General features: G+C 47.4%; 1 protein-coding gene across 1 annotated transcript; it reads left to right on the top strand.

The window, feature by feature from the left end:
* The first annotated feature begins 14,462 nt into the window (after nucleotides 1–14,462).
* On the top strand, nucleotides 14,463–17,003 carry tmem121ab (transmembrane protein 121Ab). The gene has a single exon (XM_030344505.1). It carries the CDS (start codon nucleotides 14,590–14,592, stop codon nucleotides 15,535–15,537), a length of 948 nt encoding a protein of 315 aa, XP_030200365.1. The 5' UTR covers nucleotides 14,463–14,589; the 3' UTR covers nucleotides 15,538–17,003.
* The last annotated feature ends 223 nt before the right edge of the window (nucleotides 17,004–17,226 follow it).

The following is a 17,226-nucleotide window of genomic DNA, read 5'->3' on the forward strand; positions in this document are numbered from 1 at the left end:
CGAAGGCAGGATACTAAAGATTTACAGTTCCTATTTTAAAGTAAATGTTACCCTAGACCTCTTCTCATACTAACATTTTCATTAAGTGTCAGTGAAAACACAGCAGTTAAAAAAAAGATAATCTGATTAAGTTCCAACCATCCAGTGAACGGCCCAATTACAGAAATGTCATGAATCTTAAGACTATTCTGGAATATGCCCATTATACAAACAGCACAAAGGTCAGGGCTGCTGTGGAAGTATATAACGTCAACTTTCGTGACAAGCATGACCTTTTCATCTTTCCTGGATTAGCGTCTTTAACAAATAACTGTGCAACGAGACTCCAGACATGAACTTGGTTAAAACTCATAACCCAAATAGTTTGCATCCCTCCTCCCTGCTGGTATGATCATACATTTCACAACTGTAACTGTGAAGTTCTTTGCACTCATAAAGTCTGTTTCCATTTCAGTGACAAATTGGATTGAAAGAATTATGACAATGAATTGAGACACAATTAGTTGAATGCCTGTGTTGACAGGTGTTTTTGTGGAAGGGAGGGAAGGAGGATTTGGGCAGTATTGCGGTATTCAGTTGTGATATGATTCTTAGTAAAAGTTGTTCTGCTTGGATCAAGATATCTGTCACATCATTTTCAACCGTTTGTTTCAAAACCGTGCATCGCAATGCGGCTGCCATTGTGTAAACTTTACATAACTCAACCCGACTGCGTGTGTGTGTGAATGCATGCGTGCGCATGTGTACGCGTGCGTGTATGCACATGTTTGTGTTTGTGTAGCTGTTGTCACCGCTCAGTTTATCTCCCCACCGACTCTGTGTCCTCGGCAGCAGGCAAATAAATATTGTTCTGCAGCTTTTGTATAAGAACCTCAGATTCTATTCCGAAAACCAGCAACATCTCCTCATTACCGCACCTGTAGCATTGAGGAGACGCTCACATTCAAAGGATAGGGTGTTAGTTGTCACAAATCCCCCCCTCCCCTCCTTGAAATCTGAAATCTGGTGAAAGTCACCTCCAAACATCTTGAATTAAATCCTGGTATATTCGTTAACATAGGTCAACCCCCTGTTGATAGCACCCTTTAATTATTTTAAAAATATTTCATGGTGCGTTTGAAAGAAGCCCTTTCGGACCAGTCAGCAGTCCCACACACTCATGCCGCTGTTTTATGCCTGCCTTACGCACTCTGCATTGAAGCAGTTGCACTTTAGCACACAGCTCATTAGCGGCCTTTGGGGAACCCTCTCTCAATCGACTACGCTTTGCCTTTGGTCTAATCACAGCTCAACCTTCACCCTCAGACTCCTCCCCTCGCTCCCAGTGGACCAATGAATGAAGACGGTTTGTCCTCTAGTCTCCCCCTTTACACCCCCCCTCCAGCCCCCCCTTCCCCTGTCCAGCAGCCGGTGCACACATCTGTCCTGTGAGCACACCTGTCATGCACACACCGCTGCTAAGCGATAAAAATATGATGGTGTGTGTGTGTGTGTCTGCGTGTGTGTGTCTGTGTGTGTGTGTGTGTGTGTGTGTGTGTGTGTGTGGATAAGCTGAAAGTAAAGAAATTAAACCAAAAGAGTAAAAAACGAATAATTGCGCCCGTCGGGTTGAACAGACCTCGTTCCCAGATCTCCGCACTAACACTAGACAGAGGGCTTTTTCTGTTGCTAAACTTCTTACCTTTAGCATCAGCAGTAACATCAACCTGAAAAAAAAGTGGAGAAGAACCGAACTGAGATGCCTCTGCAGACATCTAAGGGGGTTTGAAGTCTGCCGAGTCATCTAATCCCTCAAAGAAGAAGAAGAAATGAAAGAGAAGGGGATGCGGGCCGGAGAGAGGGGGTGGAGTAACAACAGGGGGGTAGGGGTTGGGTTCCTCCGAGGGGCATGTGGCTGGCTTTGTACGCCTCCAGAGACAAACGTGCCTAAGGAAGGGCGGGTAGTAGGGTAAGCCGAGGTGGGGCAGAGGGGGTGTATCGACTCACAGACGACGTAAAACTGTACCATAAGTATGCCATCCTGACCAAGAGCAAATCGATACTATGGATTACAATACCGACCTACAGATGTGTTAGTGTAGAGGAGTGTGTGCGGGCATTGGTGGGTGTGTGTGGATGTGAGACTGTATATGTGGGTGTGTGTGAGACTGTATGTGTGTGTTTCTATGTGTATGCGTGCTTGCACCGCTGGCGTGTGCGTGCGTGCATGCGTGCGTGCGTGCGTGCGTGTGTGTGGTATTTAATGGCCTTCCAATTGAAGAATTAAAGGGATTTCTCATAATGATTCGACATAAGGGCCAAGAGAGTCCCGGGGCCAAATTAATTATGCAAGGCACCAGTGCTTGAAAAGGTGTTTCACGTTCTGCGCTCCTGCAGGAGTTGCGGTAGTGTTGCGTCGTTGCTGGACAGTCCCTGGGAAATGGGTTAAAAAACCTCTACCAATCCCCCTGTAAAGCTGTGAACCAGATTAAAAAGGATGGCTTTGGGGATTCAATGTGGGACTACTCTGCTGGCAGCAAATTGGAGAAGATGGGGAAGTTTAGTGGACAATGCGCACAGGCCATCCCTCTGGAGGCCCGGGCTCTCTCTCCAGGTTCAGAAATAAAAAAAATGCTATAAAAAAATATTTTCCGGTTCATTCATTGGATTACCAATGCGCAAACCGGGGTAATACAAGGTTAAACACTGCACGCACAAGTTGTTCACTCTCCCTTTTTTTTTTTCTTTTGGGGGACGCCAAGGGCTATAGGAAAGTGGAGGAGCGAGGGCTGGTGTAAAGTGGCTGCGTAACCACCGTCTGTACTTAAGCATATACTAGCGCTAGCGTTCCCAATTCCCCCCTCTCTTAAATCTTAACAAATGTTGTTTTATGCCGGTTTATGTTTTCCAGCGCTCGGCATATGTTCTTTGTTTCTGCTCACAGACAGTGTTAGAGCCTGTTTATCCTTGCACACGGCTTAAAACGTAAGAACTTTCTCGGAGTGAAACTGTTGCCACTATTGCATACAATAATTGAGAGTGGAATAGAGAGAAACGGCACACAGCGGCCATGTTCCACACACAGCGGCCATGTTCCACACACAGCGGCCATGTTCCACACACAGAGGTCATGTTCCACACACAGAGGTCATGTTCCACACACAGCGGCCATGTTCCACACACAGAGGTCATGTTCCACACACAGAGGTCATGTTCCACACACAGAGGTCATGTTCCACACAGAGGTCATGTTCCACACACAGAGGTCATGTTCCACACACAGAGGTCATGTTCCACACACAGCGGCCATGTTCCACACAGAAGTCATGTTCCACACACAGAGGTCATGTTCCACACACAGAGGTCATGTTCCACACACAGAGGTCATGTTCCACACACAGAGGTCATGTTCCACACACAGAGGACATGTTCCACACACAGAGGTCATGTTCAACCTCCTGGATGAAGCCAAGGCAACGGCCCCAACAGGTGTGAAGGGGCCCTTTCACCGCTGGGGGGCCCCTGCTCGGAAACAAAGCGCTTCTTGCAGAGACTCAGAGACTAAAAGGCTCTACCGAAACGCTTGATATTGAACAATTTGACATTAGGGAGCATTAAAATGTCAGATGTAATAATAGCTTGTGGAGTTTTTTTGCTTCGGAAAAATAAAGCCAAAACACTAAATCATGGCCAACCTAAACTCCACCATTCATCACACTTTATTCAGTCTGCTTATCGCGAGGTGGCGGAGCCTCTTCCGAGATATCTAGTGGAAAACAAACACTGCACAATCTAATGCAGCAGGGAGTACAACACAACTGCGTCTATATTTATCCCCCCCGATCCCCCCCTAGACACACACACACACACACACACACACACACCACCCCTCCACCACCCCAGGATGGTAAGTGGGTGCTGCTAGGTGCAGGTGATCTCAGAGGGGGGGGGGGTTGGTGAATGGAGCTGCTGCTCTTCGTCGTCCACCTGATGAAGACTCAGTGTAGCGCGGCACCTCTCTCATCCCATCCCCGGCGGCGCGTGCGTTAGCTACAGATCCTCTGTGATTGACGTGCCGCTGCTAGAGCCTGGTCTGACAGTCGGCACCAGAGAGAGGGAAAGGGGACGGAGGGAGGGGGGGCTGGTGGTGGGGAATAAGATAGATATCTGTCAATCATGGGGAAGCGCTCCCTCCTCCGTCAGCCTCGGGGGCTGAAGCTGCCAGTGTGGCCCCTGAGGGCAGAACTCACAGCATAAGCCCCCCCCACCCCCCCCCCACCCTTCACCTCGCTGGAAGCGCGTGGCTGCACGTTCTTCAACCCCTTACCCTCCTGTGCATGTGATTGTTTCAGAGCAACCGTTTGATCAACGCCCACCCTCAGCCGCAGGGGAAGGTGGGGGGGGGGGGGGGGGGGGGGGGGGGGGTAGGGATGGGGGGGGGGCGGATCAGGGTCGTGCAGGTCAGGCCGCGCGGAGAGATAGCTCCGCTTGCTAATCACACGGGAGGCTGAGGTGTCGACGGGGATGGAGTCGACTTGAAATGGATGAGCCTTAATCAACCATAATGAAGGATAAAATGAGCACTGCCACACTTCCTGCAAAGAACCCCTCCTTCACACCGTTGGTTTCTCCCTTCTTTAGTCTTCAAACCCCCTGTTCAGTATTCCGAACCTGCCGCGGCTTCATGAGCAATTACGAGCAAATTATGCAGAGATAACGCCTGCAATGATTTAAGAGCGGAGGAGGAGAACGGGACCTGCAGGAACAGCGAACACTTAGCTCTCTGTGCATTTGAGCTTTTTTGTGTGCGTTTGAAGTGGCTTGGAATAGCATGGGAATCGGTTAACCGGAACCTCCCCCCCTCCGAACCCCACAGGTGGCAGGCCCACACACACACACACACACACACACACATACACACACACACACGCACACACTTTCACACTACTACATAATCAATGGAGGTAAAAAGAACATTGGCGGACATCACATCGATGTACATCTTTACAAATGTCGGTCTGCTTGTACAAAGCAGCCTTCACCTTTCCGTAAAATTTTTATTTCATTCTAAGTGTGTCTAGAGAATACAACCTGTCCGCCCACAGCTCATAAACCCAGGGTTCCCCCCCCCCCCCCCCCCCAGGAGAATAACGCGCAGTGGGTGGTGGTTGGTGACTTGTCAACTAAACAGTCTGTGATGGATGACGGCGAGGGAGACAACAGCAGCGAGTATTGCCAATCCTTGTCACCACGACCCCACCGTTGGCTCTTTATAAGAGGGGGTGGGAATCACATGCCAGCGAGAGAGAGAGCGAGAGAGCGAGAGAGCGAGAGAGCGAGAGAGAGAGAGAGAGAGAGCGAGAGAGCGAAGGATCATAGGTCTTCTGCATGAAGGTCCCTATCTGCACTAGGATGGACTGGATTGGATGCACTTGCCCTGATGAAAAAAAAAAACAGCCTGGAATGTACTACAACAACAACACAACGACACAAAGGACATTATGGTCAGGGGGAACACCTGCTGGGAGGCTGGTGATGGCCGGCCGCCAACTCACCATAAGCTCTCCATTCTGCCTCTAATCGAGACCACCTGGCGTGCAGCGCTCTGACGGAGAGGAGGCCACGGCCCAGCCGGACCCCCGCGGGCCGTCCGCGGGAACACGGACGGAAATCATCCACTAATATAATGAAAAATAATAATCGTAAAACGCAGCGGCCCGCTCTGTGGCCTGGGCCAGGCAGCTGCCACAATGGAGCGGAAGAATGTCTCTGTTCGACGCGAGATAAGACCCCGTAGCCTCCCCCACCGTCAGCCCAATCTCCCACCGCACCTCGTTACCGCTATCATCTCAATCACCCCCGGAACACTTTGCCCCGCCGTCTCAGACCAGACGCCCCCCCTCCCCCCACCACCACCATCACCACCACCATCACCACCACCGTCACCACCACTCTAATCCAAACCCCTCCTGTATCCACTGCCGGCCTTACCCCCATAACACCCCTCTTCCCTTACCCTCCTCCACTATCATACTATTACCCCCCCCCCACACGCACACACACACACTTTGAGCCACCATTACATTTAAATGTATGTGATTGAGCAGAGGCTTTTGTCCAAAGCGACTTACAATAAGTACCTTTGTCAGAAGAAAGAGAAACAATGAATTATTGTCGGTACAGTAAGGATGTTCATAGAAAACAAGTGCCAAGCACTAACATTTGCCAAGAAATTACAATAGCTAGGTTAACCCATTCCCCGCATACGAAAAAGATAGCTTGGATAAGACGCTATACAATGCTAAGCACTATTTTTAACCACTGTCATCTCCCCTCTGTAGCCTCCCTCACATCCCCCTCCCCCCATAAGCTGAACTTCTTGGGCCGACTGTGTGAAAGCTCAGTGGATAACACAGCATAGCTGTGATGAGTTTCTTCCGGATGCCGCCACAGTAAACATGGTCTGTCTGGCAGCTCTGTGACGGAACACATCGCTTTGAAACACGCTGCGGTTGAACTTCAAAAATCAAATGAAAATGAAAAGAATTCAGCTCAAAAGCCGCCTCGCATTTTGTCCTCGACCTCAAAGTTGAGTTGACTGAGTTCCTTCAAAACATCCAGCTGGCTACTACAAGGGTGATAACGGGAGGAGAATCATTCAGAGAAACGCACCCCATTTTATTAATTTCTTTGAAGGGAGTCCCTGGCAGAGGGCCAATGTTTCAGTGACCCATGCATAAGCATGTTATTCCGTCTATAACCCCTTTTCTTCTTCAGTATATTGTTTCAGGCAGCACCATTCTAGGCCTTAAAAAAAAAAATTGTTTGGTTCCGGTTTCCGACCGACCCTGTCAATTAATGTGCGACCCAAATTATTTTATGAGTTTTATAAAAAAAATAAAAAAAATAATAAAAAAATTGTTTTTTATGTAATTACGTTTTGGTACAGCACCTCTATAATTACGTTTTGGTACAGCACCTCTTCATTCTGTACAAGGATGAGCGAATTTTCTCGTTTTTAAATGAAAACAACCTACCTATGGAAAAAATAAAATAAAAAAATAAAATAAATTCCCTACCTACCCATGACCTCAACTGACAACCAACAGGAACCAAACTTTTTTTTTTTTTAGGCCCTATCAGTTCTTTCAGTTTTATGAGCTATCGCCTTGCTTGTTTACCTGCTCACACTTGCCTTCGTATTGGATAGAGGGTGAAATGCGCAGCCTATTTATATATATCTTTTAGATCTTGAGTCTGAATAAAAAAGACTGAAATATAAAACAACCATACACAATTTATCATGTGGGTCTCCTTTGTTAATCATACACATTTATTAAATGGTTAATGTGCTCGATAATGACCTTCGGCCTTAAACCAGTAGCACTTTAGTGGGTTTGTCAGCTTCAGTCCTTTGCCTGTAACTGTAGCCGACATAAGATTATCACAGGAGTCGCTATTTTATTTCTCTGTTTTTGTTTTTTTGCATTTGGAGGAAAATAGTGATGTAAAGAGCACGCTGGTCCAAAATAATGTTTTTCGATCAACATCTAAACTCCCTGCAGTTGGCATAACCAAAAAAGATGTGTTTCAACCACCACTGATGCCTTTCCAAATCCTATTCTCCACACAGTGATGAGATCACTAGAGAGAGATGCAGAACAGCCACGCCAGCAGTAACCACACGTCAGCCCCTAGGACACATGTTTGTCTTTACTGCCTGACTTAATCGATGAGTGAGGGTTGTTCCACAGTCCATTCTAGACCGGCAGTAACCATTAAATAAGTTAATAATGAAATGTACACGTAACTAAACAGGTCTTGATGTGAAGACATTAGAGAAAGTGAGGAAGTGTGAGAAGATTTCATTATTCAAGCTTCCTCCCTCTTCAATATCATCTCATCTTTATTTGATGTGTAATGGAAGATGACAAAAGAACATGTCACTAAATCACTGACACTTTCTGCCTCCTAAATAAAGAAAAGGCCTTAGGGCTAGTGACACACCATGGATACTGCTGCCAAGTAACGACCTTAAGAATAAAGCAAGCATAAAATCCAGGTTTTTTATGTTCTTACCTCCAACATCCTCATGAAGCCATAAGTCGGCAGAGATTTCTTCTCAGAAGTATCTGGCAGCTGCCACATAAACTAGCAATTGTTGTTTAAAAAGATATTAGCCAAAGCGCCAAGCCATCTTGTTGCTCTGAACATAAAAGCGATCAAAAAGATCAATTTAAACATTCTATTTTCCCTCCCGAAACATATGCGTTTAGAGATTGCAGAAAGAGGCGGATTTCTGTCCATTCGGGTCTAATTTTCTGGAAGGTTCCCTGACTTTGTTTGAAAGTGTTTACCCCAGAACCGGTTGCTCCCCCGTGGATTGGTGTCGTGCAATTAAAAAAGGATATTACAAAGAGTGCCGAACACAGAGAACACAGACGCAGAGGGAGGACAGAATCCATTGACTGTGTCTTTCCGACATAAAAGAGCATTCCGGCCCACATATCTTCCCAGCTTCATCGTGATTCAATGGCGAGACCCAGAGCTAATCTATACAGCCTGGGGTCATACATTAAAAATGCTAAATACTAGTGATATGGAAAATAGACTTTTGTGCGTTGGTCTGGGCTTGATTATGCAGACAAGAACAATTTTCAAACAAAGAACGTGACAGAGCTGATTAGGTTGAGGAATGATATCTCATTTCACCGCCTAAGTTCACCAGTTCAGCAGATCCGGCTTCACATTGTTTGAGTCAGGTTCGCCAAGGCATTGTGGGAACTTACGCAGTGCAGTGGAGGACATTGTCAGGCTTGAAATCGGCCCACTTATGGTCCCATATAGTGCACTAATTGGGGTGTCGCCATTTTCCAATGCTGTCAGAAATGTGAGTAAACCAATTTGCCTCGCTTTTTTGTCTGCGGCCATACCCATAATGCACAACAAAAGCAGTGTACGACTGATTCACACTTATCTCCTCATTAAATCTCCTAGCTTGTTTTATTAATATTTTTCACCCAAAAGAGATGATCCGTACCCGCAGGTTCAGGTACTTTAAGAAAATGAGCTGTCACAGGGTGACATGTAACAATTTTGGACTTGTTAACGCCACCAAAGGAGGTTGTCACGCCAATCGATTTTCCAGCACTTAATTAGTGTCCCAATTCCCAATGTTCTTATTCCCTAACGAAATAGTGTTATGCATTTTGTCCACTATGTAGGGAATAAGGAATGAGGGAACAGGTGAGCCAAATGAAAGACAGCCATCATATGGACTGGAGAGGGGGGGACATGATATTCTTTCTCTGCTAATGCCTGGCACTTTAACGACAATGTGATGTAGACATGGGCCTGCTCTTGCTTTCCGCTCGTTAATGATCCACGTCATTCCTGTTAATCAGTCAATTAATCACCATCTTATGAATTTAATCTCTTACTTAGGCCCTGTTCTGCATAATAGCTTTTAAACATTCAAATCCTCGCCATGGGATTACAAACGAGCCCCGCGCCAATAGTTCGTTTTTCACAAAAGAGAGAGAAAAAGAGGATTCGGGTGTGACAGGCAGCCATTGAGTGGGGAGTGCCATTTTGGTCCTATCTTCTAAGTTCTTCATGTGTTGTATAAGATTGGACGCATTCAATAGAACCACACACTCACAGTCCCTCCTGGCAACAGGGGATTCAACGTGCCCTTTAAATGCTTGCTAGACATTCATTTATACATTTTACTTTGCATTTAAATTAAATTATTAAATTATTGTTATTGTAATGACTAATGTGCGTATGACATAATATGCAACCTATCATGCATTCAAGTCACATCTTCGGGGACCGAAATCACAACGTGGGCTCTGTTTTGTGTCAAATAAATAGGATTACCGATCCTAGGAACAGCGTGTGAACTACACTGCGTATATTTATTTAGAAATGTCTCATATCTTCCGAGTCCACATATTATAATCAATCAGAGTATGCTTCATCAAGGCGGTCATCCGGGAGTGTGAAACGGTCGCTTTAACATCTGGTTGGCTACATTACATAACCGTTTACATAACTCTGTCCTCTTGCCATTAAATAACATGAAATGTCTTTTTGAAAGGAAATGGATCACATTTTGCCACCACTCACAGGGCTTTACTTTGAAAAACATTTTGTTAGGGGAGCAGGAATGATGAAGATGAAGAAGAGGGCAGAGTATTTACAAAGCCCAAGCCCACGGAGAGCTGCTGTGCATGGGTGGGCTCAGCCTTCCCACGGCGTGCTCAGAGAAAGGCTTTTGTTGTCATCTGCTCGCGCCTTTGAGTAAATAATACGCCAAAAACCAATATTACCCACATGAATTCTAAGAAGCAATGTTGAGATGCTCTGGCAGCAATGTAATGGTGTGTGTGTGTGTGTGTGTGTGTGTGTGTGTGTGTGTGTGTGTGTGTGTGTGTGTGTGTGTGTGTGTGTGTGTGTGTGGCACAGGTTCTGGGTACATTCCAGCATATCTGAACTCCCCCTCTGCCTTCCAGCGCTACATAATTGCGAACAGGGTCGTTAAAAAATCTTGATGGAATGTGCCTTTTTGTTAATTGAATACACACACGCCATCTCGGTAGGAATAACAATGTCCTGCAGTAGCCTATGTGCCTCCATGTGACCGATGTCGCTCTATCGGCCGGTCAACGTTCCTATCTCAATTAAGAAAAAAGCCGTGTTCAGCTGGCGAAGCTCTGCCGTGCTCTAGATGTGCAATTGGTTTTACTGATCTGCAGCGCAACTGTCACTATCTCAGCGCCGCACGAACGAGCCCGGTGAAGCGGACCAAAACAGCAGCCCAGGACATGACAGGGGCAAACAGTGTAAAGCAACGGTGCATTATACAAGACGAAACAATATGGGGGACACGCCGGCGAAAGTGGCAGGGGCTGTCAAGGGACACATGCACAAAGAGAGAGAGAGAGAGAGAGATTTCAGCACAAAGTCTCAGCACTGCGGGCTACGGTTAAAGGAAGCGTTTTCTGCTCCATTAGCGGATCCCGCCGCCGCCGCCGCCGCCAGATGCTAACATTTGGACGATGAGTGTTACTTATTGATGAGACTGTAGGCCTACTGTACAATGGTGGGCCCCCTGCTGGCGATACCGAGTGCTCTAAATGCGGGGAGCTGACTGGGGATGAACCCCAGCGCATTACGGTGTACACACATGCACGTACCTCCCTCTACACCGGCACCGGAGGCTCACAGGCGGCCGCCTCCAGGAATACTAACTAGGTCAAAACTCCTTGAAGCATCGCTCAACTCTTGACGTGCAGGAAACACCAGCACCCCACCGGGGTCTCCCGCCATGTAATTAACTGGCAAGTGACATCACCTGCCACGGTTCCAGGGAGCCAATCAGAACGGGCGATTGCAATGTGCAAAGTTTGAGACGGTGCCGCTTCTTCAGGTTAATTTGTTTGTAATTGGCAGTGGCGATTTTGGTTTGGAAACTCTGGTGGGGCCCATGCAGGAAAATATTATAACGCAATCCAGAAATACCACATATTACTACCATCACAACAAAAACAGTAGCAAGTGACAGAGGGGACCAAAATTGCAGCTGAATAATGCCATCACTCAAATGCGAATCTGACGACATATATTAGGCTATTATAACAATAGCACCACCAAATGGCAGCGTTCAAGATCTCACAATATCAAAACTCAAGAAAACAATAACGTGGCAACAATAAAAACACAACGGCGCACACCCTTTACACAGCAATCAATATACAAAGCCACCACTCACAATATACCAAAAAAAGAAGAAGTATGGTTTAAGTTGTATTAAGTTTGCAGGCAACCATACTGTACAATTAACAATGAATCTAGCCTGATAGAGTGGTTGCCTATTCAGACCTGGATAATCCTGGGTGAAAATGTAAGTAAGTTTGGGCTAAGATGGTAATTACCTGTGCTTTAAGGACAGTGCTGTCTGGTCTCCTTTGTGTGGCTGAGGTGAAACACAAGCATTTTTTTCCGCTTGAACCACTCCTGGTTGAACGATCTATTCTTGTCCTTTCCCTCTTGAATAATGATTAAATCCGTCGGGCGATGTGGTCCCAAACGTTTTATCTCCAACTTCTGTTGAAGTGCTAAATCTCACATGAGACAGATACTCAACACGATTCATAATTTAATGAATGAAACGTCCATTTGTTGTTATTTACTGTAACTGTAACAGTAACTACGTTAGCTAGCTAGCAAGATCTGATCGGCTCCCACCGTAAACCCCGCCCTTTAAATCAGCCAATGAGAAGAGCTTTGGGGCACTAAACTTCTGGCCCCACCGCCGAAACAGAAGCGGGCGCTGCGCATGCGCTTGCTCGCGCAACAGCACCAGTTTTCTACACTGCAGCAGACAGGGCCATCTCGGCTGGGCCCCACCGAGCGGAACAGACGAGACGGAGCAACAAACTATTTCACGCACAACTACTACACTACAACAATTGCGTTCATCAAATTAAAACTGCGGACATGTAATTAATTATTAACAATTAATGTATTATTAACTTATGCTCAATGACATTTTTGAAAAAAAAAAGAAAAGTATTATCGTGCCCTGCACGGCAGCGTTCTCTGGTGGGGCCGTGCCCCACTGGCCCCTAATGCAAAGACGCCACTGGTAATTGGGCACTCCTTAAACAGACAGTTTATTTAATGGAAGGTTAAATATCTTGGTGCACACGTTTAAATGGCGCTATGAATTCAGCCATCTGTTTTGACCTGAACAAATGACATGGCGTTTGAAACTAAAGTGCAACATTTTGCCAAAATTGCTTCAACTATGTTTGGTGTATCTTCAAGTATTTCTTCGCTTAAGACGCTCCTAGGGGAAAACACTGAACGAAAGCGTCTAAAAAGAAGCAATCAGTAAATCAAATAATAAGAAAAAAGAAGAAAACACTGCCGTCTGCAGCCTTTGCAGGCCTTTACTAAGCCTGTCCAATCATTTAATTTGGCCTGAATGAAATGATTGGTCTGTCAGCCTACCTGCCCGGCCACCTGCACACAGTTCGCTCATGCGCTCGTTGCACATGAGCGGAGTGTACCACAAGGCTAGGACTCAGAGCTGTTGGTAAAGCCAGCGAGCTAGTCATGTGTTTTGTTATAATTGTTTTTTTTTTATTATTATTGTATTGTGATTATTATTATATTGTTTTTAGACTTCGGAGGAAGTCTAAAAGTGCAGATTTCTTTCAGTTTGACACTTTCGAAATCAATATCAAACCCTTTCTTAGAATTGCCTACTGTAGCTTTAAATACTTATAAAACAGATAATTAAGCACATTCAGGATGATAATTCAGTCTATTTATCTTAAACCTCAAGGAAGTGCTCGATCAATTAAGCATGCAAAACTGAAACCACTGTGTATGACAGAAACAGAAACATTTCCTATTTTATTGGCAGCGAAACAAGGCACTCACCACGCACACACACACACACACACACACACACACACACACACACACACACACACACACACACACACACACACACACACACACACTAACACAAGGGGCTGTGTTCCCCTGAGGTCTACTGGTCATGAAACCTGTGTTATATAGCTCAGTAGTGCTGACAGTTCCGTTTCTCTTCTCCCCCCCCCCCCATTACCCCCTCCCCCAACCCTCCGTCCCTCTCTTCATAATTTCTCCCCTCCCAGGCCGCTGAGTGGCCGGCACGTGGCAAGCACCAGGAAAAGGAGGAGGGGGGAGAGGATGGATCTTCAGCCCAGAGTGAGAGCCTCTCCCCGGGGAAGCAGACGCCGGACGCAAGGCCTCATGGGCCGTTGACCCCGCTGTCTCTGTGATTTATGGGGCGCTGGGGCAACCGGCCTGCGCAGACTCCTCCACCTCCTCTCTCAAACCCCCGTTCACATCCACTGCGTCCACACATACTGCGTCACTGTATCCAGCACGGATTGATTCCTGTGCACTCGGGACACACACTGCTCGACACTACACGAGGACGCCGTCAACCAAACTCCAATGAGTCGCACCTCCGACGGCCCAGCGCACCGCTACCTGCCCGTCTCTCCTGGAGCGCGTGGACGGCGGCCGAGCGCGAGCCATGAGGCGTCTGCTGTAGCCATGTCGGCCGCGAGCTGCTGCTGCTCAGGGATCCGCTTGGATCGATGGAAGTGCGCTGAGTAACGAGGTGACGTTCCCGCTTTCCTCTCCCCCAGAGAGGCATCGGCAGCCAGCAGCGATCTCCTCCTTTCCAGATCCACACACACGCACACGCACACACACACGCACACACACACACACACACACACACACAGACGCAAACACACCCCAGTTCTGGCCTTCTTCTGGGCTTTAAATACCCTGCTCTGCAGACTTGTCTGCCACGGTGCAAAGCTGCTTTGTACAAAAAACGAAAGGGTATGGTTATATTAGTGCAGTAGTGCTAACAACGGAGCGTCGCTAGGAGACGTCTGCTTCCCGCCCCCCCCCCCCCCAGGCCTTAAAAAAAAAGGTCCGGGCTCTATTCCGGATCAACTGTCTTTTCCTCAGTTTCTTTGGGTTTTTTATTCAGAAAAGCCGCAAACTGAGAGCAGGAGGCAAGCGGGCGCCATGGTGTTGCCGCCCCCGGACAAACGCCACGTGTGCCTGACCACCATCGTCATCATGACCAGCATGGCCTTCATGGACGCCTACCTGGTGGAGCAGAACCAGGGCCCGCGCAAGATCGGCGTGTGCATCATCGTGCTGGTGGGGGACGTGTGCTTCCTCATCGTGCTGCGCTACGTGGCCGTGTGGGTGGGCGCCGAGGTGCGCACGGCCCGCCGCGGCTACGCCATGATCCTCTGGTTCCTCTACATCTTCGTGCTGGAGATCAAGCTCTACTTTGTCTTCCAGAATTGCAAGGCCGACCGCAAAAGTCTGGAGACGGTGGCCCGCAAGGCTCTGACGTTGCTGCTCTCGGTGTGCGTGCCGGGGCTCTACCTGGTGCTGGTGGCCCTGGACAGCATGGAGTACGTCAGGACTTTCCGCAAGAAGGAGGACATGCGCGGCCGCCTGTTCTGGGTGGCGCTGGACCTGCTGGACCTGCTGGACATCCAGGCCAACCTGTGGGAGCCCCAGCGGACGGGCCTGCCCATCTGGGCCGAGGGCCTGATGTTCTTCTACTGCTACATCCTGCTGCTCATCCTGCCGTGCGTGTCGCTCAGCGAGATCAGCATGCAGGGGGAGCACGTGTCGCCCCAGAAGATGATGCTCTACCCGGTGCTCAGCCTGGTCACCATCAACGTGGTGACCATCCTCATCCGCGGCGTCAACATGGTGCTCTTCCAGGACAGCCGCGTGTCCACCATCTTCGTGGGCAAGAACGTGGTGGCCATCGCCACCAAGGCCTCCACCTTCCTGGAGTACCGCAAGCAGGTGAAGGAGTTCCCGCACCCGCAGAACGCCATGGCGCTGGAGCTGCAGCAGAACTCGGTGGGCCACCCGCAGCCACTGCCCAACGCCACCAGCCTGCCGCACGAGCCCTCGCCGCCGGCACAGGAGGTCATCGACACATGACCGGGCACCGCCACCCAATTGGCCCTTTGGAGGCGGCTCCAAAAGACATGCGGTTCATGAGGTTTCACAGGGGGCGGACGGCTTGTGTTTGGAGCAGGTGAGGGAAGGCCACCGGAGGGCAAACAAAGAAATCAGCCGCGTGACAGGATGATAGTTGACTCTTGCCAGAGCCACGTGAACTGATGTTGTTAAAGTGTCCGGGAGATATTCAGCCCCTGCCTGTTCGAGCGCGAGCCTAACCTTCGATCTGACACAGAGGATGGGACATTTGAGAAAAGAAAAAGCGAAAAAATAAAACAAAAACTTTTTTTTTTATTGTGGTACTGTGTTTTTAAATGTTTCAACTGTTTTAAATATTATACAAAAAAAAACGATATATATATTAAGAGACAATCTCGATATAGTGCAGCTGGGTGACATTTTTGTTGTGTGAACCGGACATTGAATTGCCCCTGTAGAATATGATGTATTTTTTAAAAGGTCACCTTTTTGACATTGGATGTGTGGCTGTGGCATTTTTTCTGAAGTCCCTCCTGTACGGACATCCCACTTGGCATGTAGCACTAAAGGTGGAAGAGAAGCGGGAGGAGGATGTACAAGGAGCGATAAGAGGGGTCTGAAAAGTGTGTGTGTGGGTGGCTGTGTTTGTGTCTCTGTGTCTGGGTGTGTGAGTGTTTGCATGGGTGTGTTTGTGTCTGTGTGCGCGGGTGTGCTTGTGTGTGTGCATGTGTCTCTGTATGCGTGGGTGTGTACGTGTGAGCCTGTGTGTGTGTATGTGTGTGTGTGTGTGTGTTTGTGTGTGTGTGTGTGGTTGGATGCTGACTGGCTATCAGTAAGTTGAAACTGGGGCGCAGAAGAATGCAGTTCATCCTGAATTTAGTGCTGCTCAGATGGGAAATATCTGGAGCAGGCTGCCTGTGTCAGTGTGGCACTTTACGACCAAATGTCTCCTAAAAGCAGGGTAGGTCAGCACTATAACATCTCCCCTTTCTGCTCTTTGTGACCTTGAGTGTGGGCGTGCGTTTGTCTCTGTGTCAAAAAATACATCAAAAAAAAGTGGTCATGTCAAGATATTTTTTTGACAAGATGTATGACAGATGTATGTGGTAAAATTGCAAATGAAACAAAACATGAAACTGAAGTGAGGAAGGACAACGTATTCAGAAAAGGGTACTACTGTGGTATTATTTTCTGTTCACCATTTACTGTACCTCTGTATCCTGAACCTTGACGTTTGAAGAATGCGTGAGTTCAAAAGTAGAGAGATTGCTAAAAATTATGACAAAAAAACTAAACTAAATAAACACAATAACCTATGGACGGGGAATAGTTTTTTGGTCGGGTGTGATTCTGTTGAATATTATTATGATTGTTGTTATTATTATTATTACTATTATGTCGTTATTTACTTGTTTGAGGACCGTGATGTGAATTAAAAGCATCAAGAAAATAAAAAGTGAAAAGATCAAACGTTTTTTGTTCCATCTTGCTATCAGAAAGAAAGCCAGAGGAGAGATCTGAGGAGTCCCCCCACCCCCTCCCCCAAGCAGAATGGGGTCCCTGATTTTGGAGTGTCAGTCCAATACAGCTCTTCTAAATAATAATACAAATCAACTTCATTGCCCTTCTGCGTTCAGATGAAAGGAGAAGGAGCGTGAGAGTGCATTAATATTTAGTGTGTGTGCGACA

Source organism: Gadus morhua, chromosome 21, assembly GCF_902167405.1.
Source record: "Gadus morhua chromosome 21, gadMor3.0, whole genome shotgun sequence".
NCBI classification, from domain to species: Eukaryota; Metazoa; Chordata; class Actinopteri; order Gadiformes; family Gadidae; genus Gadus; species Gadus morhua.

Excerpts from the sequence above, each read along its gene's own strand:
- tmem121ab (XM_030344505.1), top strand. The coding sequence starts at position 14,590 with ATGGTGTTGCCGCCCCCGGACAAACGCCACGTGTGCCTGACCACCATC.